General features: G+C 36.2%; 1 protein-coding gene across 2 annotated transcripts; it reads right to left on the reverse strand.

Annotated features, from left to right (window-relative positions):
• Positions 1–71: 71 nt before the first annotated feature.
• trim2a (tripartite motif containing 2a) lies at positions 72–27,774 on the reverse strand. Of its 2 annotated transcripts, none has more exons than XM_087810151.1 (12): positions 27,669–27,774; positions 17,006–17,169; positions 14,674–14,911; positions 14,459–14,610; positions 9,929–10,109; positions 7,793–8,510; positions 5,903–6,006; positions 5,657–5,824; positions 4,549–4,717; positions 4,387–4,457; positions 3,316–3,456; positions 72–696 (listed from the first exon to the last, which is right to left on the reverse strand). In XM_087810151.1, the coding sequence occupies exons 2-12, from the start codon at positions 17,125–17,127 to the stop codon at positions 544–546; spliced, it is 2,217 nt and encodes a 738-aa protein (XP_087666277.1). In that variant the 5' UTR covers positions 17,128–17,169; positions 27,669–27,774; the 3' UTR covers positions 72–543. The 2 variants fall into 2 exon arrangements, with proteins under 2 accessions (XP_087666277.1, XP_087666272.1); XM_087810146.1 differs by lacking the exon at positions 27,669–27,774 and adding an exon at positions 24,333–24,452.
• Between the last annotated feature and the right edge of the window lie 129 nt (positions 27,775–27,903).

Consider the following 27,903-nt stretch of genomic DNA (forward strand, 5'->3'; position numbering starts at 1 on the left):
TGACGTCATTATTTTACACTTGTTGTAAATGTGATAAGAGTCATGACAGAAAAAAACAACTTACTTTAAAGTGTGTTAGGCTCATTTCATGGGCACTTTATTTCCATTAGGCATTACAACCATCAACAAAATAGAAAAGCAATATATAATTTAACAATGACAGCGTTCTACAAACAAATAATCCAAATGAACGAGCTTAAAGATTTGTGGGTCAGGATTCACAACATGGTTACACAACTGTGTAGATGTTTTCAGTGGAAGACACGCGTGTCATCAGCGTAGGATTTCATTTTGCATAATAACTAAAACTTAAGCTGGTGAACTCTTATTTCATAGGTGGGAAGTTGTGTGTGTCCTTAAAGTTGTGTATTAAACATGCAGTGGGATCCTTGTTTGTGCTCGAGTCTACACATGCATACAAACACACTGTGGAGCTGCCGTGAGTCGATCAATCGCCACGAACACATCCAGGGCAGGTCGACGAGTGCAAAATAGGCCAAGAGTTTGTAGGAACAAACGGACGAGGGGTTCATAAACGACGCTCTACTGCAGGTAGCGATAGACTTTGAAACAATGGTTCCCCGAATCTGCCACGACGACGTGTCCGTCGGAGGTGAGGGCCAGACCCTGAGGGCCGTACAGGGGGTCCGCCGACGTGTTGATGTAGGACAGGAAGGAGCCGCTGCTGTCGAACACCTGGAACGAGACGACGGTTGAAGGCAGTGCCGTGTCTAAAATCGCATACTTGCGTACTCAAAGTTAGTATTTTTAGTGCGTAAGTGCGTCTCAATTCTTAGTATGCGAAATTTAGTGCGCAGTACACACTAAATTGGCACTAAAACGCCCACAAAACTGAGTATGGATCGATGGACACTATGTACCCTGAACGGCTCCATCTTAGTTACGTCATATATATATATATATATATATATATATATATATACTTACTTACAGGTGCATTTTCAGCAGCAGTAGGAGGATAAACAAGTCTTCGGTGCTGATACCAGCGTAAATATCTCGCGAATATTTCGATTCTCATATTTTTTCTTTATTTCTTCTTCCAAACTTGCAAAACGTGCTGCCAGCAGGTGGCGATAGTGTTCCTACAGCTGGTTGAAATCATCGTTAAATATTAGTAGAAGTAGAAGCTGTCGCGTCATTTCCTGTTAGTGTGTAGCAGCAGAGTTTGATTTGAGACATACTATCTGTGGAGAATTAGTTACTAGTTAGTATGTACACTATCCTGATGCATACTAACTTCTAGTATACTAAGAGAAGTATGTGATTTGAGACATACTATCTGTGGAGAATTAGTTACTAGTTAGTACGTACACTATCCTGATGCATACTAACTTCTAGTATACTAAGAGAAGTATGTGATTTGAGACATACTATCTGTGGAGGATTAGTTACTAGTTAGTACGTACACTATCCTGATGCATACTAACTTCTAGTATACTAATAGAAGTATGTTTGAGACATACTATCTGTGGAGAATTAGTTACTAGTTAGTACGTACACTATCCTGATGATACTAACTTCTAGTATACTAATAGAAGTATGTTTGAGACATACTATCTGTGGAGGATTAGTTACTAGTTAGTACGTACACTATCCTGATGCATACTAACTTCTAGTATACTAAGAGAAGTATGTGATTTGAGACATACTATCTGTGGAGAATTAGTTACTAGTTAGTACGTACACTATCCTGATGCATACTAACTTCTAGTATACTAATAGAAGTATGTTTGAGACATACTATCTGTGGAGAATTAGTTACTAGTTAGTACGTACACTATCCTGATGCATACTACCTTCTAGTATACTAATAGAAGTATGTTTGAGACATACTATCTGTGGAGGATTAGTTACTAGTTAGTATGTACACTATCCTGATGCATACTAACTTCTAGTATACTAAGAGAAGTATGTGATTTGGGACATACTATCTGTGGAGAATTAGTTACTAGTTAGTACGTACACTATTCTGATGCATACTAACTTCTAGTATACTAAGAGAAGTATGCGATTTGAGACATACTATCTGTGGAGAATTAGTTACTAGTTAGTACGTACACTATCCTGATGCATACTACCTTCTAGTATACTAATAGAAGTATGTTTGAGACATACTATCTGTGGAGGATTAGTTACTAGTTAGTATGTACACTATCCTGATGCATACTAACTTCTAGTATACTAAGAGAAGTATGCGATTTGAGACATACTATCTGTGGAGAATTAGTTACTAGTTAGTACGTACACTATCCTGATGCATACTAACTTCTAGTATACTAAGAGAAGTATGCGATTTGAGACATACTATCTGTGGAGAATTAGTTACTAGTTAGTACGTACACTATCCTGATGCATACTAACTTCTAGTATACGAAGAGAAGTATGTGATTTGAGACATACTATCTGTGGAGAATTAGTTACTAGTTAGTACGTACACTATCCTGATGCATACTAACTTCTAGTATACTAAGAGAAGTATGCGATTTGAGACATACTATCTGTGGAGAATTAGTTACTAGTTAGTACGTACACTATCCTGATGCATACTAACTTCTAGTATACTAAGAGAAGTATGCGATTTGAGACATACTATCTGTGGAGAATTAGTTACTAGTTAGTACGTACACTATCCTGATGCATACTAACTTCTAGTATACGAAGAGAAGTATGTGATTTGAGACATACTATCTGTGGAGAATTAGTTACTAGTTAGTACGTACACTATCCTGATGCATACTAACTTCTAGTATACTAATAGAAGTATGCGATTTGAGACCTACTATCTGTGGAGAATTAGTTACTAGTTAGTACGTACACTATCCTGATGCATACTAACTTCTAGTATACTAAGAGAAGTATGCGATTTGAGACATACTATCTGTGGAGAATTAGTTACTAGTTAGTACGTACACTATCCTGATGCATACTAACTTCTAGTATACGAAGAGAAGTATGTGATTTGAGACATACTATCTGTGGAGAATTAGTTACTAGTTAGTACGTACACTATCCTGATGCATACTAACTTCTAGTATACTAATAGAAGTATGCGATTTGAGACCTACTATCTGTGGAGAATTAGTTACTAGTTAGTACGTACACTATCCTGATGCATACTAACTTCTAGTATACTAAGAGAAGTATGCGATTTGAGACATACTATCTGTGGAGAATTAGTTACTAGTTAGTACGTACACTATCCTGATGCATACTAACTTCTAGTATACTAAGAGAAGTATGCGATTTGAGACACAGGTTTTGAGTCGACGCAGCGATGTTTGCAGGAACATCCACCTGGATCCTGCTGTTGCCCCAGTCGGCCACGATGATGTTGCCGTTGACGTCCACAGCCACACCGGTGGGAGCGTTGAACTGACCGTTGCCTTCGCCGTTGGAGCCGAACTTTAGAAGGAATTCTCCCTCAGTGTTGAACACCTTGAAGGTGAAAATATCTTGATTAGTTTTGTTTGATCGTGAACTCATAGCCTGGAGGTCAGATCACGTCAACACTGTGGCTTAAAGGATATATTTTCACATCTTCTTCACTATGAAGGACGATAAACAACAGGATAAATATATAAATACAATCAATAAATGTATAAATACATAAGTATTTGTATTAGAAAATAAATAAACATCTAAATAAATGACCTCGGATTTTATTTTCGGTTCCCCGTCTGTGTATATATATTGTATATACATTTATTTACACATTTGAGCTTTTATTCATTCCTACATTTCATTATTTATATATTTTATTTCAAAAAGTATTATATTCAAGTATTTATACACGATGAATTGCTTCAGACTTATTGCCAGTGAAATGACAAAAAGTATACAATTGTACAAGAAGATAAATGTATGAATCAATAAATATTGAAATTAAATACATATTTAAATGTAAAAGCAAGTACATTTAATTAACGTATACACAGACATGGCACCATTCTCAAACAAAGGTGAAATCAGAAGTATTTATTTATACTTTTATTTATGATTTTGCACATTTATTTATGATTATGAAATTCTATATTTAACATCCTTCATTAAACAGGAAATAAACCATTTCAATTCAATTAAATTTTATTTAAAGTGTCTTATAATGAAAAAGTTATCTAAACAGTTGAAGTAAGACTATAGAGATTCCAGAAATTCCATTCGTTTTTATTTATTTATTTGTACATTTATTTATGATAATGAAATTCTATATTCAACATCCTTCATTAAACAGGACATAAACAATAATAATCATTTAGTTTCATTTTTGTCGGGAAAATGACTGGAAGAGCCACATTTGGCTACTAGCCTTCAGTTTGATACAATATTTGATATACATTTCAAAGATTATACTTCATAACTTCTCACCTTGACCGAGTGGTTATGAAAATCTGAAACGATGATTTCGTTGTTGCTGTTGACGGCAGCAAAGTGAGGACCTGAGAGAAAGAAAAGTTCAGTTTGTGTTTCTAACTGGTCCAAAAGCAACAGTTCGTTTTACATCCAGCAGGGGGCGGTGTTGGCACGTACCCGCAAACTGTTTATCACCGTTGCCACGGTTACCAAACTTGGTCACCAGCTTGCCGCTGAGCTGGAAAATGAAGACACAGCAGGCCTTGTTGTCGACCACGATGATGTGGCCGTTCCTGTCCACGGCCACGCCTTTCGGACCCATCAGCTTCCCCGAGCCCAGTTTGTTCTGGAGGTAGAAATGAGTCATTTACAAAAGTCTGAGTATCACATTTGTACACGTTCATATGTAGTACTATATATACACATTTTGTATAAAATATATACATTTCTACTTAAAGGGCACCTAATGTAAAAATCCCAACTCGTGACTTATTGTTGTAAATGTTGAAGTCTTCAAAATGCAGGAGTTCATTCATCGTGACGTTGCTCCGTTTTGAAATTATTACTTAATAAAGTTCTCGTCTGAAATCTCGCCAAACGATACTACGGTTTAAATTATACATTCTGACATCACTCTGGTGCAGGTGTCCTCCCCTAGAAGTCGTAAATCAGTTAAGTACCTAAATGCTAAAAAACAAAATAAATATTTATGTAAACATGGTGAGAGTTACTTCTGTCTTTAGGTGTTTTTGTAATGTGTACATTAAGCAGCAAACCTTATTTTTATTATTCGTTTTTAATGTACAAAACGGGAGTTTTAGGGGCGAGTCTGAATATTACACGAGTCTTTGAATGCAACTCGTGTTTTTGTGACCAATCAGAGCAGAGTGGGCGTGGTTACTTGGGCGAGACTTCTTCTCAGCTAAAACGGCACATTTTAAGTGGGCGGGGCTTAAGCGTATTTTCTAATGTAAATATCTTTATTAAATGAGAGTTTTGTGCAAAAACAAACATACTGATGAGTATAATAGAGTATAATAGAGGTCCTAGAACAATTCAAGACACACTTAAATCAGCACATTAGTAAGTAAGTAAGTAAGTAATATTTATTTATATAGCGCTTTTCGAGACCAGGGTCACAAAGCGCTTAAACAATCAAAACAATACTCAAATACATACTACTTTAAAGATCAAGATAATACTGAGAACAACACAGGACATTAGGTGCCCTTTAAGTGTCCAACCTCCAAATGTGACTCTCGACTATCTCTTGCGTTGGTCTCACCTTGAACTTGCCCTCACCGGAGAAGATGCTGACCCACTTGTTGTCGTAGTCGGCCACGATGACGTCACCGCTGGGGTGGACGGCCACCCCTGTCGGCCTCTGCAGCTGACCCGGGGTCCTGCCCCGGACTCCGAAGCGACTTTTGAACTGGCCTTCGTTGGAGAAAGCCTGTGGTGGGCGGAGTTGGGGGGTCAGGGTCAGGTCAGGAGCCGAACTTCTCCTCGGCAGCACAGGAAGTGACCTCACCTGGACACACTGGTTGTTGCTGTCGGCGATCAAGACCCTCCCGAGGGAAGACGCCGCCACGCCCTGGAGGTTCGTGAACTCGCCCTTGTTTCGTCCCTTCGTGCCTGAAAAGTAAGGGGTTGGTATTGGCAAGAATATGGAGATCAATATGTATCACAATAGAGGAGCATTGATGTGTGTATTACGACACGTGGCAATACTGTAGTAACAAGGATATATTAGTAGTATTGTCGAGTACTTGACTCTGGTGTTGTGATAGTGTAGTAACAAGTATATATGTGTAGTATTGTCCAGTACTTGACTCTGGTGTTGTGATAGTGTAGTAACAAGTATATATGTCTAGTATTGTCCAGTACTTGACTCTGGTGTTGTGATAGTGTAGTAACAAGTATATATGTGTAGTATTGGGAAGTACTTGGCTCTGGTGTTGTGATAGTGTAGTAACAAGTATATATATGTGTAGTATTGTTCAGTACTTGGCTCTGGTGTTGTGATAGTGTAGTAACAAGGATATATTTGTAGTATTGGGAAGTACTTGGCTCTGGTGTTGTGATAGTGTAGTAACAAGGATATATTTGTAGTATTGTCCAGTACTTGACTCTGGTGTTGTGATAGTGTAGTAACAAGTATATATGTGTAGTATTGGGAAGTACTTGGCTCTGGTGTTGTGATAGTGTAGTAACAAGTATATATATGTGTAGTATTGTTCAGTACATGACTCTGGTGTTGTGATAGTGTAGTAACAAGTATATATGTGTAGTATTGTCCAGTACTTGGCTCTGGTGTTGTGATAGTGTAGTAACACGGATATATGTGTAGTATTTTCAAGTACTTGACTCTGGTGTTGTGATAGTGTAGTAACAAGGATATATGTGTAGTATTGGGAAGTACTTGGCTCTGGTGTTGTGATAGTGTAGTAACAAGGATATATTTGTAGTATTGTCGAGTACTTGCAGTATTTACAGACCACATGACTCTTGACAAGGTTGTAACTGCTTTCATTCATTTTAAAAACCAAAACATGTCCAAACATCAGCTTTAAAAGCTGCTGGAATCGACCGAATCCTCTCGTCCTCAGTCATTACCTGGAACTTGGAGGAATTCATTTGGGATGTAATGACTGCTGCCATCTAGCGGCCGGAAGATTAATTGCGACGTAAAGATGAGCCACTGCCGTGAATTTTTGCGTGTTCATTGTAAATAACCTCTATTATTTTATACACAACTAATTGAATTATAAACCATAGAAAATATGATAAAAACTATAAAGATACATTTTAAAAGCAAAGAAAAAGAGTGCTGTTGAAAATGTATTGTAAATGGAAAAACAGTGTATCAAGTGTATAAATATTTTCTTACATCCCTACAGAAGTGACATTATTTAATATATATATATATATATATAAAAAACACATTTGTTGTTAAGACGAGTTGAGTTGTGTTGCTACACAAGTGACATTTTTTTTATATATATACATATAAAAACACATTTGTTGTATAATACATACTTGTATAATATTAAAAATGTAATGATCTTTAATTATGTTTTTATATGTCAATTTTAATGTACGTTAATTTGATTGTATTTTATTTCATTCTATTCTACGTTGTTAAGACGAGTCGAGTTACTACACAAGTGACATTATTTTATATATATATATATATATATATATATATATATATAAATAAAACACATTTGTTGTATAATACATACTTCTATAATATTAAAAATGTAATTATTTTTAATTATGTTCATGTCAATTTTAATGTACATTAATTCGATTTTATTTCATTCTATTCTACGTTGTTAAGACGACACACGACTGAGTTTCTACACAAGCAACGGATCTGATGCAACGAACAGAACTTCAGGCGACGATGGAGTCTCACCGATCCTGAAGATGAGGTCGTCCTCGATGGGGTTCTCTTTCCGGCGCCCGCTGCTGTACATGCTCGCCGGCCTCTTGAAGGCGCGCTGCTTGACGTGTGAGCTGCTGGGAGACTTCAGCCTCTTCTTGGCGTTGAGCGAGGAGGCCTCCGTGGACTTGCTGGCCCGGATCTTGAAGGGACTCCCTCGGATGTGCTGCTGGTACAGGAGCAGCGACAGGCTGAAGACCCCTTCCCTGGGGGCGGTGAACAGGTACTCGTAGGTGCCGTTCTTGTTGTCCAGGATCTCCCCGTCCACGGTGCCGACCTCGGGCGAGGAGATGGCGGCGGTCAGCGCGGCGTTGCCCTTCTTGCACAGCTGCCCGTCCTTGTCCTTGGAGGTGATGGTGATGGAGGTGGGCGCCCCCACCACGCAGTGCCGCAGCCCCTCGCCGCTGGCCACCGTCTCCGACGCCACGGCGTTGGTGGTCATGATGGTGCCCAGGTTGTGGATGGACTTCTTCAGGCCCTCCGTCTCCACCAGGAAGTCCAGCTGGTCGTTCTCTCCGGGGCGCAGCGGGAGGTTCTGACCCGCCAGCTCCAGCAGCCGCTCGCTCATCTGCTTCTTCACCAGCAGGACCTCGGCCTCGGTGCCGTGGCTCAGGGCCTGCTCCGTGAAGTTGCAGCAGCTGGTGATGCCCTCTTGACCCTGAAGCAGGGCGTCCAGCTGAGCCTGCAGCACCTGCAGCACGAGACAGCAGGGGGCAGCAGAGGGTCAGTCAGACTTCCATTCAAAACGGATTCAGAAAAAAAAGCCATTAAATTAATTTTTATTTATATAGCGCTTTTCCAGACCAGGGTCACAAAGCGCTTAAACAATCAAAACAATATTCAATAAAGTATATACTTTAAAGATCAAGATAAAACTGATAACACAACAGGAGTTCCAGAAAATCAAGGAAAAGCCTGAACAAATATATATTTTTTAAGATGTTTCTATTACATTTGACCTTTAAAGTATATACTTTATATAGATTGTTCAAGCGCTTTGTGACCCTGGTCTGGAAAAGCACTATATCAATTTAATTGACTTACTTACTTGTATTCATTTTAAATAGAATTCTATCATCTCAATATTGAAATGTTTGTTTTTGACTTTGAATTTAATTGAAAAATATAGTTTTTTGAAACGTATGTATTTTAAGTGTGTATTGTTGTTGATTGTTCAAGCGTTTTGTGACCCTGGTCTAGAAAGGCGCTTTAAAAATAACCTTTAATTACTTACTAACTTATATTTATTAAAAGGTTCAGTTGTTTTTTAAATATAATTTCTAGGTTAAAATGATAAATTTGATTGTTTTTCTAATTAAAAATATTTAATATTTAAAAAACAAATTACAAAGAACAAATGAAATTAGAAATTGAGATTAATTTTAGCATTTTGTTCTATTTTTAAATCATTTTATCCAATCATTTATATTTGAAAGAATGAATTCAGTTTAAATGAATTAAATAATTAACATTGAAAGTTGAAAGTAACATTAAGATGTTTCTATTACATTTGACCTTTAAAGTATATACTTTATATAGATTGTTCAAGCGCTTTGTGACCCTGGTCTGGAAAAGCACTATATCAATTTAATTGACTTACTTACTTGTATTCATTTTAAATAGAATTCTATCATCTCAATATTGAAATGTTTGTTTTTGACTTTGAATTTAATTGAAAAATATAGTTTTTTGAAACGTATGTATTTTAAGTGTGTATTGTTGTTGATTGTTCAAGCGTTTTGTGACCCTGGTCTAGAAAGGCGCTTTAAAAATAACCTTTAATTACTTACTAACTTATATTTATTAAAAGGTTCAGTTGTTTTTTAAATATAATTTCTAGGTTAAAATGATAAATTTGATTGTTTTTCTAATTAAAAATATTTAATATTTAAAAAACAAATTACAAAGAACAAATGAAATTAGAAATTGAGATTAATTTTAGCATTTTGTTCTATTTTTAAATCATTTTATCCAATCATTTATATTTGAAAGAATGAATTCAGTTTAAATGAATTAAATAATTAACATTGAAAGTTAGATTTCCTTTTTTTTTTTTAACTTTAATTCATTTTTACGTTGGATAATCTGATCCCAGCTCAGTTTCTCCACCTTCTGCTTGAGGCCATAGTTGACCTCCAGCTCCATCAGCAGGACGCTCTTCCGCACGTTGAGGATCTTCTGCAGCTCGTCGAAGGTGTCGTGGATGTTGTCCTCGATGGAGCTCTTCTGATTGGTCAGTTGCTGAAGGATCTCCGACAGAACCTGCAGGGCCGCGTCGATCTCAGGTAACCTTGGTGAGGAGAGAATCATCCAAAATATTAAAACGTTACATAATCGAGTGCAAAGTTATATGATTTTAAAGTAATCAGAATATTTAATGGTTAAACGTAACTTGTTGAACCACAACATTCCGATAAAAAAAAGAAGTATTGATTTGTTTTTGTGTTAAATTTAACCTTAACAGAAGGATCTGTCTCGCCTGCAGTTAATACAAAAATCTGAGCCGCTCTAGTAGAAGAACTCACATTTCTCTGATCCTTAAAACTCTTCACTGGCTGCCAGTTTCTTTCAGGATCAACTTTAAAATTCTGGTTCTTACTTTCAGATCTATTCATGGTCAGACCTTCCATCAGTGATCTGATCCAGACTTACACCCCAGCTCGGGCTCTGAGGTCTGTGGATCAGAATCTACTTATGGTTCCTGAACACGCTTCAGGACCAGAGGAGAGAAATCCTTCCAGACTGTTGCTCCTAAGCTTTGGAACCATCTCTGTGTTTGATGATCTACTGACTCCTTCAAGAAACATCTGTGTTTGATGATCTACTGACTCCTTCAAGAAACATCTGTGTTTGATGATCTACTGACTCCTTCAAGAAACATCTGTGTTTGATGATCTACTGACTCCTTCAAGAAACATCTCTGTGTTTGATGATCTACTGACTCCTTCAAGAAACATCTGTGTTTGATGATCTACTGACTCCTTCAAGAAACATCTGTGTTTGATGATCTACTGACTCCTTCAAGAAACATCTGTGTTTGATGATCTACTGACTCCTTCAAGAAACATCTGTGTTTGATGATCTACTGACTCCTTCAAGAAACATCTGTGTTTGATGATCTACTGACTCCTTCAAGAAATATATGTGTTTGATGATCTACTGACTCCTTCAAGAAACATCTGTGTTTGATGATCTACTGACTCCTTCAAGAAACATATGTGTTTGATGATCTACTGACTCCTTCAAGAAACATATGTGTTTGATGATCTACTGACTCCTTCAAGAAACATATGTGTTTGATGATCTACTGACTCCTTCAAGAAACATCTGTGTTTGATGATCTACTGACTCCTTCAAGAAACATCTGTGTTTGATGATCTACTGACTCCTTCAAGAAACATCTGTGTTTGATGATCTACTGACTCCTTCAAGAAACATCTCTGTGTTTGATGATCTACTGACTCCTTCAAGAAACATCTGTGTTTGATGATCTACTGACTCCTTCAAGAAACATCTGTGTTTGATGATCTACTGACTCCTTCAAGAAACATCTGTGTTTGATGATCTACTGACTCCTTCAAGAAACATCTGTGTTTGATGATCTACTGACTCCTTCAAGAAACATCTGTGTTTGATGATCTACTGACTCCTTCAAGAAACATCTGTGTTTGATGATCTACTGACTCCTTCAAGAAACATCCGTGTTTGATGATCTACTGACTCCTTCAAGAAACATGTGTGTTTGATGATCTACTGACTCCTTCAAGAAACATCTGTGTTTGATGATCTACTGACTCCTTCAAGAAACATCTGTGTTTGATGATCTACTGACTCCTTCAAGAAACATCTGTGTTTGATGATCTACTGACTCCTTCAAGAAACATCTGTGTTTGATGATCTACTGACTCCTTCAAGAAACATCTGTGTTTGATGATCTACTGACTCCTTCAAGAAACATCCGTGTTTGATGATCTACTGACTCCTTCAAGAAACATCCGTGTTTGATGATCTACTGACTCCTTCAAGAAACATCTGTGTTTGATGATCTACTGACTCCTTCAAGAAACATCTGTGTTTGATGATCTACTGACTCCTTCAAGAAACATCTGTGTTTGATGATCTACTGACTCCTTCAAGAAACATCTGTGTTTGATGATCTACTGACTCCTTCAAGAAACATGTGTGTTTGATGATCTACTGACTCCTTCAAGAAACATCTGTGTTTGATGATCTACTGACTCCTTCAAGAAACATGTGTGTTTGATGATCTACTGACTCCTTCAAGAAACATGTGTGTTTGATGATCTACTGACTCCTTCAAGAAACATCTGTGTTTGATGATCTACTGACTCCTTCAAGAAACATCTGTGTTTGATGATCTACTGACTCCTTCAAGAAACATCTGTGTTTGATGATCTACTGACTCCTTCAAGAAACATGTGTGTTTGATGATCTACTGACTCCTTCAAGAAACATCTGTGTTTGATGATCTACTGACTCCTTCAAGAAACATCTGTGTTTGATGATCTACTGACTCCTTCAAGAAACATCTGTGTTTGATGATCTACTGACTCCTTCAAGAAACATCTGTGTTTGATGATCTACTGACTCCTTCAAGAAACATCCGTGTTTGATGATCTACTGACTCCTTCAAGAAACATCTGTGTTTGATGATCTACTGACTCCTTCAAGAAACATCTGTGTTTGATGATCTACTGACTCCTTCAAGAAACATCTGTGTTTGATGATCTACTGACTCCTTCAAGAAACATCTGTGTTTGATGATCTACTGACTCCTTCAAGAAACATCCGTGTTTGATGATCTACTGACTCCTTCAAGAAACATCCGTGTTTGATGATCTACTGACTCCTTCAAGAAACATCTGTGTTTGATGATCTACTGACTCCTTCAAGAAACATCTGTGTTTGATGATCTACTGACTCCTTCAAGAAACATCTGTGTTTGATGATCTACTGACTCCTTCAAGAAACATGTGTGTTTGATGATCTACTGACTCCTTCAAGAAACATCTGTGTTTGATGATCTACTGACTCCTTCAAGAAACATCTGTGTTTGATGATCTACTGACTCCTTCAAGAAACATCTGTGTTTGATGATCTACTGACTCCTTCAAGAAACATCTGTGTTTGATGATCTACTGACTCCTTCAAGAAACATCTGTGTTTGATGATCTACTGACTCCTTCAAGAAACATCTGTGTTTGATGATCTACTGACTCCTTCAAGAAACATCTGTGTTTGATGATCTACTGACTCCTTCAAGAAACATGTGTGTTTGATGATCTACTGACTCCTTCAAGAAACATCTGTGTTTGATGATCTACTGACTCCTTCAAGAAACATCTGTGTTTGATGATCTACTGACTCCTTCAAGAAACATCCGTGTTTGATGATCTACTGACTCCTTCAAGAAACATCTGTGTTTGATGATCTACTGACTCCTTCAAGAAACATCTGTGTTTGATGATCTACTGACTCCTTCAAGAAACATCTGTGTTTGATGATCTACTGACTCCTTCAAGAAACATCTGTGTTTGATGATCTACTGACTCCTTCAAGAAACATCCGTGTTTGATGATCTACTGACTCCTTCAAGAAACATCTGTGTTTGATGATCTACTGACTCCTTCAAGAAACATCTGTGTTTGATGATCTACTGACTCCTTCAAGAAACATCTGTGTTTGATGATCTACTGACTCCTTCAAGAAACATCTGTGTTTGATGATCTACTGACTCCTTCAAGAAACATGTGTGTTTGATGATCTACTGACTCCTTCAAGAAACATCTGTGTTTGATGATCTACTGACTCCTTCAAGAAACATCTGTGTTTGATGATCTACTGACTCCTTCAAGAAACATCTGTGTTTGATGATCTACTGACTCCTTCAAGAAACATCTTAGGACACTTTATTTGTGCTTTTCCTGTGTTTGTCTTGTGTGTTAAAGAATGTATTTTAACTGTGTATTGTTGTTGATTATTAAAGCGATTTGTGACCTGGTCTGGAAAGGCGCTTTAGAAATAACCTTTACTTACTTACTTATATTTATTGAAAGGTTAAGTTTTTTAATAATTTCTAGGTTAAAAGGATAAATTTGATTGTTTTTTGAATTAAAAATATTGAATGTTTAAAAAATGAACAAATTAAATTAGAAATTGAGAGACTAATTTTGAGTAATTTAAAGATAAATAATCAAAATGAGTTTTTTTAAATTTCAGAATATATTATTACATTTAAAAAAAAAAAAGATATCGAATTTAAATGAAAAAAAAGTTTGTTTTTTAAATAAGAATTTCAAACCTTGACCCTTACCCTCATTTTTAAAAATATTCGAAACGTTTTATTAAAATATATAAAAAAAAGAAATGATAATAATCAATGTTCAAATTATTGAATACATTAATAAAATAAAAACAAGGTCAAAGCGTAGACGTTTGAAATGTTAAATTCAACCGCTCAATATTTAAGTCAAAGTAAATCCACTCTATTTTGTCTATTTGTATATTTAAAAAAAGAAGGAAATAAAGCTAAAGACAAAAAGTGTTAAGAGTTGAGGTTTTAGACAAAATGTCCGTCATAAACCCTTGGATTCTTCATCACAGTGATGGTTTTGGCACCTGTTCTTCACGGCAGCCAGCTGGTCCTGCAGCGACGCCTTGTGCTGGTCCACCACGTCCTTGAGAGGAACCGTGGGGTGTTTGCAGTGTTCGCCGCTCGTGCACTCCTGACACATGGCGGTCTCGCAGGGCGGGCAGTAGAACTCCATCACCTGCGGGGCCACAGAAAGTTGGGGGGGATTCGGAAGTCATCAAGAAGATCCGGTCGGACTTACGTTGCCGCCATGGTTGGGGCAGGACAGCAGCTGTCCGGCCGTCACCGTGGCGACGCTGCTGAGCGCCGCCGCCTCCTGGCTGCAGCTGCTGGGCGCTCGCTGAAGGACGTCCATCAGGTTGGTGATGAAGAAGTTGTTCTGCAGCGCCGCCACACCTTTCTCCGGCAGGATGGAGGTCTGGCGGCACACGGGGCACGACAAGGTGAGGCTGTGGGCCGGGATGTAGTTCTGCAGACACCTGGAGGGGAAACATCAGGATAAGATAAAACATCTTGAATTCAAGACATAAAATGAATATTTTATACTTTGTTTTCTCAAAGTGAGCGCTCGATAAACTTCATTTCATATTTATTTCTTAACCCATTCAATCATTGGTTCCGTTAAATTCCTACCAATTCAATCGTATTTTCTTTTCAGAATAAAAGGAAATTGTAAAGAAGAATATCAAACATTTGAATTTAATAGTAATAGTTTTATTCTTACAAATTCTTGACTGGAACAAATGGCCACACATTGACGCACAACTAAATGTGTGTTTTAATTAAATCAACCATTAATTATAGTATGTGAAGAATGATTTTTAATGTATTTCAATTTTTTAAAAAAACGAGGTTTTAGCTTGAATGCTAATGTGGCTAATCAATAGCAGCTAACGCTAATTTAGCTTGTTGCTGTTGCAGCTAAACTGCTAACGTAGCTAAACAAGCTATTATGGAACGAATGTCTAATATATAAACACATTTATATTCACACTATTCTACACACAACTTAAAACCAATAAAGTTGTTTGTCAGTTGCATTAACTATAGTGACTACAAAGTATTTTTATTTTTTAATTTAAACAACTCTTGCTTTAAACACACAAAATAGTTCCTTGTTGTTTCAACACGTTTGTTGTCAAGTAATATATATATATTAGTCTAAAACTGTCGATATGATCAAAAATGAATGAGATAAAACATTATTCTTATAAATGGAAAGCAATAAAACTGCTACCAATTAAATCGTATTTTCTTTTCAGAATAAAACGAAATCGTAAAGAAGAATATCAAGCATTTGAATTCATTATAATTCAATAGTAATAGTTTCAATCCTACACATTCTTGACTGGAACAAATGGCTAAACATTGAGGCGCATATAAAAGTGTGTTTTAATTAAATCAACCATTAATAATAGTATGTGAAGAATGATGATTTTTAATGTATTTCAATAAAATAAACGAGATTTTAGCTTGAATGCTAATGTGGCTAATCAATAGCAGCTAACGCTAATTTAGCTTGTTGCTGTTGCAGCTAAAATGCTAACGTAGCTAAACAAGCTATTATGGAACTAATGTCTAATATATAAGTAAGTAAGTAATATTTATTTATATAGCGCTTTTCACATTTATATTCACTTATTTTTTAATTTAAACAACTCTTGCTTTAAACACACAAAATAGGTCCTTGTTGTTTCAACACGTTTGTTGTCAAGTAATATAAATGAATCCAAACCTGTCGATATGATCAAAAATGAATGAGATAAAACAACATTATTCTTATAAATGGAAGGCAATACAACTGCTACCATTTAAATCGTATTTTCTTTTCAGAATAAAACGAAATTGTAAAGAAGAATATTAAACATTTGAATTCATTATAATTTAATATTTATAGTTTCAATCCTACAAATTCTTCACTGGAACAAATGGCCACACATTTACGCGCATTTAATGTGTGTTTTAATTAAATCAACCATTAATAATAGTATGTGGAGAATGATTTTTAATGTATTTCAATTCTTTAAAAAATGAGGTTTCGCTTGAACGCTAATGTGGCTAATCAATAGCAGCTAACACTAATTTAGCTTGTAGCTGTTGCAGCTAAAAATTCTAACTAAACAAGCTATTATGGAACTAATATATAAACACATTTATATTCACACTATTCTACACACAACTTAAAATTAAGTTGTCTGTTGCATTAACTATAGTGACTACAAAGTATTTTTATTTTTTTTATTTAATCAACTCTTGCTTTAAACACACAAAATAGTTCCTTGTTGTTTCGACACGTTTGTTGTCAAGTAATTATATATATATATATATATATATATATATATTAGTCCAAACCTGTCGATATGATCAAAAATGAATGAGATAAAACCACATTATTCTTATAAATGGAAGGCAATAATAAAAATCGTGACCAAATAACTCCCATTATTGTGTACATGTTTCTTTCTTTGTACACAGTGGAAATGAACTCAACATGCATTATTATTTAGTGTATCAAGAAGTTTTAAAATACACCAAGCTAGCTGTGATAGTAATAAAAAAACAGAAACCCTCACCTCTCACAGAAAGTATGCAGGCAGGGCAGCACCTTGGGGTTCTCGTAGCGGTCCAGACATATGCTGCAGATCAGGAACTGCTTGTCGATCTGCCGGACCACAGGACTGGGAATCGTGGCCATTCTAGAACTTTGACATACGAGTCCTGCGTCCTCCTGGGCACCCTGTGGACGCACACCAGCAGCAAGGGTGACGACGGCGTCCGACAACAAAAGTCATCGACGGGAGATCAAGGACGGCGTCTCAACAGGACAAGAAGGTATGAGACAACAAAGGTCTCTTGATCTATAAAGGATGAGTGACTGTGATGAAATACCAGCCACACATCGATCTGTAAAAACATATATTTTGTATAATTTAAGTTACAACCACTACCAGTCACGACGCATTTGATCCACGAAGAAAGAGAAAATAAATGATTTAATTTCAGTTGATCATTAGCGTGTGAAAGGAGTTTAATCCTGACCAGTCCTATAAGAATTTGGTTCAAGTTTCCTTTAAAAAATACTATAGTTCAGAGGTTCAGCGTTATGTTGAAAGGTATTCTTGTGGAGTTGTTCCGTTTTTCAAGGTCGTATACAAAACTCTGAGCCGCTCTAGTAGAAGAACTCACATTTCCCAGATCCTTAAAACTCTTCATGGATTTCTTCAGGATCCATTTTATAATTCTGGCTCTTACTTTCAGATCTATTGATGGTACCTTTCAATACAGGGATTATTGAATTTAATTATTTGAAGAAATTTAATTAAAAAAAACAAACAAATTTCAACATTTGAAATGTTAAATTCAACCGTTCACTCTTCTGGAGTCACTGACCTACTTCCATGTGCTTATGAAATAACAACAACAACAATGTAAGTATGATCGCTAACCTGTGCTGTGTCTCAAATCGCATACTAGCGTACTCAAAGTTAGTATTTTTAGTGCGGAAGTGCGTCTCAATTCTTAGTATGCGAAATTTAGTGTGCCATGCACACTAAACTGAGTGATACCAGCTTAAATATCTCGCGAATATTTCGATTCTCATATTTTTTCTTTATTTCTTCTTCCAAACTTACAAAACGTGCTGCCAGCAGGTGGCGATAGTGTTCCTACAGCTGGTTGCAACCACCGTTAAATAGTAGTAGAAGAAGAAGCTGTCGCGTCATTTCCTGTTAGTGTGTAGCAGCAGAGTTTGATTTGAAACATACTATCTGTGGAGAATTTGCGTACTAGTTAGTATGTACACTATCCTAAAGCATACTAACTTCTAGTATACTAGGAGAAGTATGCGATTTGAGACACAGCATCGTTAAGATCTGAACGTTCAGACGAAGACGGAGGTAAAAAAAAAGAAGTCATTATCTGAAGCTGAAAGTGCCGCGAGTGCAGGACGATGATGTTATGAAAGACTCGTCATGAATATTTGATTGAAAAGTGAAAGCGTTCACCGCTAACATGCACTTAAGCAACCATCCACGCATTTCATCTTGTGCCGTCGAACGGAGGCGTGGAAAGTGTGTCGATGCCTTGGTTGTCGTTACTCATTCAACCAAGGGATCTTCTGGCTCCACCTTTCAATTTTCACTTAATCTCCCCATTATTGGAGTCTCTTCCTCTCATTTCCTGCGAGAGGAAGTGGTTTCAGATGACAGTCGTACTGAAGATCGTGCCTCAGCGCTGGAGACGACCTGTGATGTAACTTGTTGTCGCAGCAGGAGGAACCAGCGAGTTCTTCTTCTGCAGAAGCTTTTTTCCACTTTAAAAACACTTCCAACGTCTCCGTCGCCGGACGTACGCATTTAAAACTGTATCCACACACCATAGAAAACTGTTAGATAATAAGTCTTTCTTTTGTGCTAATGTTTTAATGTCTTTTTTGGAAAATGTGGAAATTGCTGAGAAAACGAGGTGGTGATTATAAAAACTATCACTAAAGAAAATCAACAATAGTTCAAGAAAACGATAAGTTTAGCTTCTAGTTTTTAAAATCCTATACATCAAGGAACAAACAGGGAGACAAATATGTAAGTAAATCAGTGCCTTTATATATTTAAAAGAACATTTCAAATGTTTAAACTTTTATTTTTATTTTTTATGAAAAGTTATTTATTTTAAACATCAACATGAAATTCAATATTTTCTATATTCAAAGATTTTCTTGGTTTTTCGGTTTGTATTTTTTAAATAGTTTAATTATTTAGAACGTTTTGTTTTTACAGAGTTTTATATTTCTAATTTCAATAATTAAAAAGTACATTTTTAATTTCGTAGCCTAATTTAAAGTGTTGTTATAATAATTTCAATTAAAACTTTTAATATATTAATTATTAAATTCTCTTATTTAATAAAAACGGATTTAATGAACAAATGGTTGAATGCATTGATTTAATAAATAATTTAATGCTTGAAAAAAAAGTCAATACAAAAATCTATGTTTAATTTTCAAAAATGCATTTATTTTAAAAAAAGAAGAAACTTTCTATATTGAAAATATTGAATTTAATGATAAAAAAAAAAATCATTAAAAATTAATTAACTTCCATAACCAAATAAAAGGGTCCATAATATTTGAACAATCAATTTACCAAAACGTCTATAACAGGGATTCCAAAGGAAAGATGAGATAGTAAACAAACAAGTGCACAGTTAAATAAATATAGTGGATATTATTGAAGTATATATTTTTTTAGAAGAAAAGAGGCTTCATCATCGTGATACTGTCTTTTCATTCTGTCTTGAAGGGATAGTTCACCCAAATTTAACATAAAAAAACATGATATCTCTTCCTTTTTGGAGTTAATGCGACATATGACTTGACATATGTTGGATGAAAACAGGTTTGAACTTTTTAATTTTCCAATTAAGCTTGTTTTTGACAAATAATATCTATAAAGTTTAGGGCTAACTACTGCTAGTTTGGGTTTATGTATGACATCTACGCTTAAAGTGAAAATTCACCTCAAATTAAATTTTTACTAATTTTCTACTCACCCTCATGTGGATTTAGGGTTAGGATTATTTTCAGATGAATCCGTGTATTTTCGGAGTTACAGGGAGAAATGCATGTACATAACGGCAGAAGCTAATAAGCTAACAGGCTACATAAAATGACCTTTGACACATGTGATATAAAAGAATCCAATCTCCCTCTAATCCGAGGTAAAAACCGTCTCATCAGAGATGGTGCACCACAGAGGACAATCCTTGGACCCCCCGTTATTTTGGATTTAATCGCAAACTGGATTCTTAGTTTAAGGCTTTACTTATAAATGATTGACCCTCGAAATATTATTAACTTTAGACATAATGTCACTTGTTGTTGTTTTCTTTAGGTTTTATTTCCTTTCGTCATCTAAATAAAGTTATTTTGAATGGCAGATTCTCGGTGACAAACTTTTGTTGAAGTCAGTACTTGAAAAGAAACGTCACACAAATATAATCTGGATTAAATATGTATAAAAGAATGAACGCCAGATTAATAACTCAATAAACACAATAAACAATAAATCCTGCAGACACAACAGTGTGTGTCGATGCCACACAAGGTCGAGGCGCCAACATCAGTTACATAATCTGATCAGCGACGCAGAATAAATCCGGGTCATCATCTCAAACAGTGCAAATATGAAGAAACACTTCGAGTCACTGTCAAGACATCGACAAACACAACAACCCGACGAAAATCACAGACTTACACCGACGCCTAAGGGTGCGGATTAAGAGCCGAGGACCCTCCACGAAACCATCTCAAATAATCCCAAACATGACGCCTCTGTCCTGTTTAATCCCGTCAGTGGAGGCGCGAGCGTCCGGATCAAGTCCAAGTGGAGCGAAGATGAGGATGATGATGATGATGATGATGATGATGATGATGATGATGGAGGCTGTGTATTTGTCTGTGAACTCACACGTGAGTGTAGTTGAGGGCGTTTATACTTTTGACATCATCATCTCTGCTCCTCCCTCCGTCTCATCCATTCATCTCCTCCCTCCCTCCGTCTCAGAACCATGCTGGCTCACTGCAGTGCAGCGTCAGGAGTGACCCAGCTGGTTCTGGTTCTGGCTCGGGAATAAAGGGAACAGCGCATCCATTTTTTTTTACAATACTGATTCATATTTAACAGCATTGTATTGATTTTGAAAAACATATATTTGGGGGTTTAGTTTTGAGGGGTTCAAGTCATATTTTATCATTATCATATTTATTAAAAGAAAATTAAAGAAAATATTATATTAACTTTATTAATACCTTCAATTATATGGGAAGTAAGTAGTTAACATGCAAATATTTAAGCTATTTGTTTTTCTTCCACGTAATCTTCTGGCTGCTGGATGGCAGGAGTCATTGCATCTAGAGGAACAATAAAAGATCCCGACGATGACTGAGGACGAGAGGATACAGTGACTCCAGCAGCTTTTAAAGCCGATGTTTGGACATATTTTGGTTTGAAAACAAACGAAAGCAGTTATGACTTCGTCAAGAGTCATGTGGTCTGTAAATACTACAACACCAGAGTCAAGTACTGGACAATATTACTAATATATGCTTGTTACTACACGATCACAACACCAGAGTCAAGTACTGGACAATATTACTAAAATATGCTTGTTACTACACTATCACAACACCAGAGTCAAGTACTGGACAATATTACTAATATATGCTTGTTACTACAGTCACCAAAACGTTAAACGCATCAAAAGGTTTGATCTCAGAAACTTTTGTCAAAATCCTTCAACCATGGAAAAGCGTTTTATACTATGGAAGTACAGGTATATTGTTGCCATCAGAATATTGAGTGATAACTTTTTCAATTCAAAAACTATTCATTATTTTATAGAAATTGTTGTTTTTTTCCCAAGCATTTTTTTTTTAATGATTCAATCATTTCTATATGGAAAGTTTTATTTTTTTAACTAATTAAATTTAAAAGGCGACAAATATTTTCTATATTCATTATTTTTCCCTGAAAATGTTGCTGCCACGATACTTGATAAAAGCTACAAAGTTTTTAAATGTTTTTTTTCAATGATTGGATTTAAAGAATCAAACTGTACAGAATTCAATTAGAAATATTCGATTTTTCTTGAAATTATTCATTTTAAAAGTTCAAAGTTTAAAAATGTAAATAAAAACAGATCCAACCTTTGAGTATAGAAATTATTTTTATTTAAATTAATTTTTAAAAAAAATCAGTCAATTCTTAAAAATAAAATAAAAAAAGTCAACAAATGTAAATAAAAAATAATAAAATTAAAATGTCCACGTTTTAAATTCAACTATTCAATATTTGTATGGCACATGTCCAGGGTCTGCCCAGAATGAAACATGAAACATGTGCTTTGGCCACTTTAACACTAGATTTAACAGGATTATACTGCTGTGCTAATGGCTACACTCAAGGATGTTCTACCACTGGCATCGTTTGAAGGATTATTGGTGAAAAACAAGTTCTTCATGCGACAACTATTCGACTATGACTCTGCAACTCTGCTCACGTCCACAGCGTTGTCTTCTGTTCAAGCTCTCCGAGTCCAACCCTTCAATCATAAATGTGCTGCTTCTAATCTACAGCGTCCACTGTGGACGGGATGATGACAGATTACAGCTGCAGGCCACGCCTCCCGTCTGGACAACCATCCCCCACTTGATCTTAGAAAACATGACACAAATGTTGTCGTTCTTTAAAGTAATCCATAAACAACCGTTTAGTGTTTGAGCAGCAGAGACGTCAGATGTCAGCTCGTGACGGAGAGTCTTATCAGTCAGACGTGCATTCTGGGAAGTCAGATAAGAGTGTGAGTGTGTGTGTGTGTGACTGACTGTTTGATGTTTGCCAACCGCTGACCTTAAATAAGGGCCTAAATAAGGGTTAAAGTGTCCAGGATCAGGTCATTAGAAAGTGTCGAGGCTGCACATCTGTCGCCCACAATATCATTTGAAACAAACACAACGCTGTCATCGCTTGAACTGTGTGTGTGTGTGTGTGTGTGTGTGTGTGTGTGTGTGTGTGTGTGTGTGTGTGTGTGTGTGTGTGTGTGTGTGTGTGTGTGTGTGAGCTACATAGTGCTTTAGAAAATGGGAAGCTGGCAGTGAACTTATTGGGAGTAGAACCAACAACTATCTGTTATTCTATAATGCTATAAAGTTACACTAGTAAAATAATGCACACGCTCTAAATACTTTGAGAAAATGCTGCTTTAATGTAACTTAATTTAACTTTAATACTCTTGAAACATATCTTAGAATTTAGGCGGGAGAGAAGAAAACAAATTGTTTCAACTAAAAAAAAAGTAACTTCCTGTACTTTTGGTAAAAAATAAATCTTTTGCCTTATATTAGAAAAATAAATATGATTTTATTCGACAAGACTAAAGGGAAAGTTTTGTTGAAATGTATTGGGGTCCAAATTTAGCTTCCAAGTCCTCTCCTGGGGTCTGCAAGAGCGTGATTAGTTCAAAAATCACGCTTCAACAGGCCGTTTTTTGACATCTTTCTGATGATTGAAACTGGAAAATTTTGCAGATGTAAGGAAATGTGGCGAAAGCCTAAGGAAGCGAACGTATGTTTGAGCTAAATGTCTGAGTTAGAGTCTCTATTGAAGAAGGACGATTCAAAATTTTCTTTTTAACATTTTGAAATGTGGCAGCTAGATGCTTATTACGTCACAAATACTGGCTACGACTGGGGATGAGAGGATACAGTGACTCCAGCAGATTTTAAAGCTTATGTTCGGATCCATTTTGGTTTCAAAACAAATGAAAGTACTTCGTCAAGAGTCATGTGGTCTATAAATTCTGCAAAACCGGATTCAAGTACTCGACAATACTACAAATATATACTTGTTACTACAGTATCACAATATAGTGTATCATATGTATCGTCAGATTCTTGCCAATACACACACCTCTAATTGTGTACATACTTTACATTTAATCGCTACACCAGGATGAAGAATAAAAAACAACTATTTCACACCGCGATAATATCAACAAAATGAACTTGATATGAGCACCTACGACTCAAGTGTATTTTCATCAAAAGAAAAACAAATAATTTTTTAAAATAAAATATAATTAAGAAAATAAGTTATAAGCACTTGTGTTGACGAAAGAATACACAACAACATCTGCATGAAACACAAGAAAAAGCTACATTATTGTGACATTACTATCAAGTTCAGCTATAAAAAAAAAGGTCAATGAACATCAGAAATCCATCAGCAGAGAAGAAGGAGGAAAACTCCTTCCTACTGGCGTCAAACGTGATACACACAAGAAGGAAGTCCAACAATCAACACTTTGAGTTTCTGAAGCTTCTTCTCACTTTCCATCCAGACTTACTTGAACTCCATGCTCTGCTGACAAAACTGGCACCAGGTGCTGGTTCCCCTACAGGTGGTACACATTGGGACGACGGTGGACACGTATGTTCCAACTCTCCAAACAGTCGCTAAAGTGGGCGGAACCTCTGGAGGTTTCATGAGCCTGGCGGGCGTTCGACTGCTTCTCAGACGGAGATAAGACTCGCTGTAGGCAGAGTGACAACTTCCTGTTGTCACATCATTACTACGTTTGAAGCTCGTGAGCAGTGAAGACCATCTGCTCAGAGTCTGAATGTTGACTTTATTTTATAGACTTCAACATAGACCTATGTGCCCCAGACTCAAGTTTCCTCATAAGGTTCAAAGATTGTAACTAATAGACATTTTCAGGCAAGAAACTCAAATTATTGAATTTGTTTTATCTCTATCGAATCCCTGAACATACAGTTCGTACCAATTTTTTCTCTCTTTTTAGTTATGAGCAATTTAGTTGTCAATTTTGTCTTAAATATCAATATTTAGGATGAGAATTGGCAAGAATCTGACCATGCACTACGCAACAGGATACAGGGACCACGATACGATATATTTTGTGGTACTGTAGTAACCAGGATATATTTGTAGTATTGTCAAGTACTTGACTCTGTTGTTGCAGTATTTACAGACCACATGACTCTTGATGAAGTCGTAACTGCTTTCATTTTATTTTGAAACCAAAATATGTCCACACATCGGTTTTAAAAGCAGCTAGAGTCCCTGTATCCTCTCGTCCTCAGTCATCGCCGGGAACTTTTATTGTTCCTCTAGATGCAATGACTCCTGCCATCCAGCAGCCGGAAGAAAGACAAATAGCTTAAATATTTGCATGTTAACTACTTACTTCTCATACAACTTAAGGTATTAATAAAGTTAATATAATCGTTTCTTTAATTTTCTTTTGATAAATATGGTAATGATAAAATATGACTTAAACCCCTCATAACTAAAACCCCAAATATATGTTTTCAAAATCAATGCAAAGCTGTTAAATATCGTGGAATAATGGACTTGGAACTTGCAGGATTTCATCTTTTTTTTATTTGGTTCGAGGATGTAAAGACTGTAGCACATTTAGCAGAGTTTATTTGCAACACAAAAATGAACAAACAACATTTGCATGTTAAATGAATAGTAGAAAATACAAAAATATTTAGTATGTTTTTATATTTTAGTATATTGATGATTAGATTACATTAAAAATGTTGATCTAATGTAATATTACAATTAAATTAAATATAAAAACACGTTATGATTTTAAAAAATGCAATCGATAACTTTGTGTTGAATATCAATACGGTTTTGTGGAGAAAAATAAAGTAATATATATCTATATATACAGTAAATACATACAGTGATATATTGTGCATCAATGATTTCTTATAACACATTTTTCAGGACTTCATCTGATTATATAAAACCCACGTCATTGTTGCTCCGCAGTGAGTGAAATCAAGTCGATTCGTCCTGTTCTACAAGTCGATGTGAATTTCAAAATAAAGCAACGAAACACGAAACAAAAGCCAACACGTCTCGCTGGCAAACCAAACTAATCCCCGTCACTCAGACAGTGAGTCCACTCAGTCGTGTCAGCGCTTCTGCCAAGTTCTGATCAATGAGTTTCCGAACAGACAGACGTCGCTCTGTCGCTGTCGAGCCGACGCTCCATTCACTTCGCCGAGGTCGTGGCTTCGGCCGAAAACTGGGATAATTAAGCCTTCGGGCGCTTTTCAGCTGCTGATGAACGAATCATTACCAGTCAACGGGAAAACACGGCTTTGATGGCGGCAACGACGGAGATGCAGGAAAGATATTTATTGTGGACGACGTGACAAAAAAAACACCTGAATATCAACGTATACATTCGTGAGGTTCTCCTGGATCCACGACAAAGTAACAAAGTCTGTCACCACTTGAAAAAGTAGCTCGAAAACATCCATAGAAGAAGCTCGACTATTCTGAACAACACGACAGCGCTACTCCGATATATTGCAATATTTTTTAGGTTAGGTAGAACTTCGGGAAATTGTTTTTTTTTCCCCAAATTATCCACAGCAAATACAGCAATTTTTCATCAAAATAAATAATAATCAAAATAAAATAAGAACAAGAACAAAGAAAAATAAAGAGAAAGAACAAGATGATACATTTATTTTCACAATGTTGTATATTCAACAGTAATGTATCAAATTTTTTTTTAAAGTATTTAATTGTTTATTTTTCAATAGAGAGTATAATAAAACTATATTGACTTTGATTTTTTTCCCCCCACAATACCATGTTCAACACGCATGGAGTTGACTTTCAATATCATACCTTATTTTGAATCATAGTTATTTTTTTGGTTTATATTTAAATTGTGTTAAAGTATCTATACTCATTGATTTTACTTCAATTAAGTGTTTGCAAAATAAAATAATTCCATTTTTTTTTCCTTTTTATTTTACATTTTGTGTTGCAATTAAACCTTCAAGACCTTATGTTATCGCAGCTAAAGAAACAATGAAATCCCGCGAGATCCTGGCAGTGACTGAGGACGAGAGGATACAGTTGACTGAGACGGCTTTATTAAGCCGATGTTCGGACATATTTTGGTTTCAAAGCAAGTTGCGACTTCGTTCACGGTCTGTAAATTCTGTAACACCAGAGTCAAGTACTCGACAATACTACAAATATATATCTTTGTTACTACAGTAGTATTGCCAGATTCTTGTTGTACATTTTAAAGAAGAGTTTGAGTTTGGGGGCAGGAGTGAAGTGAAAAGATGATATTCCATGTTAATCTTTGTATCCTTTTTCTTTGTTATTGTTCTTTGATCTAAGTTCTTTATCTTTAGATTGTGTCATTTTGCCCTTTCTTTATTGCACTCTTTTTTATTGCACTTTGTTCTTGTTTTATGAATCTAACGTCTGTGTTGCTGTTAGCTGCAAAAAGTTACCCAAAGTTTATCCATCTATCTAAGAAGTGCAATAACACACTAAATTACGCAGCGACAATATTAAAATCCTTCTCTGAAAGCGAATAATTCCATTATTTTAAAAAGGGAGACGCTTCAATGTTTCTGCTTATCCAACAATTAATTTGGGACTAGCACCAACAAATGCATTCTACTTTCACGCCATGAAAATACACGTTATATTACGCAAAAAACGTAAAATATTAACAATTAAATACGAAATATATATTAATTTATATTCTCGTTTCAAACGTTTTTTTGTTACCGTTTAACTAAAGTTCCGTTGACCTGAATAACCAGACGTTATTTCCGTTTTTGCAAGTTAACGCTCAAGGGTCGTTTTAAAAAAGGAAAAAACTCACGATGACGGAGGGAGACGCAGAGCCGAGCAGGAGCGACGATCCTCGGGTAACTTCGTGAGCAGCACGAGTGAGGACCAGCTCTGAGCTCCACAGAGCCGAGCAGGAGCGACGATGCTCGGGTAACTTCGTGAGCAGCACGAGTGAGGACCAGCTCTGAGCTCCACAGAGCCGAGCAGGAGCGACGATCCTCGGGTATCTTCGTGAGCAGCACGAGTGAGGACCAGCTCTGAGCTCC

Source organism: Callionymus lyra, chromosome 1 (assembly GCF_982586985.1).
Source record: "Callionymus lyra chromosome 1, fCalLyr1.hap1.1, whole genome shotgun sequence".
Lineage (NCBI taxonomy): Eukaryota > Metazoa > Chordata > Actinopteri > Syngnathiformes > Callionymidae > Callionymus > Callionymus lyra.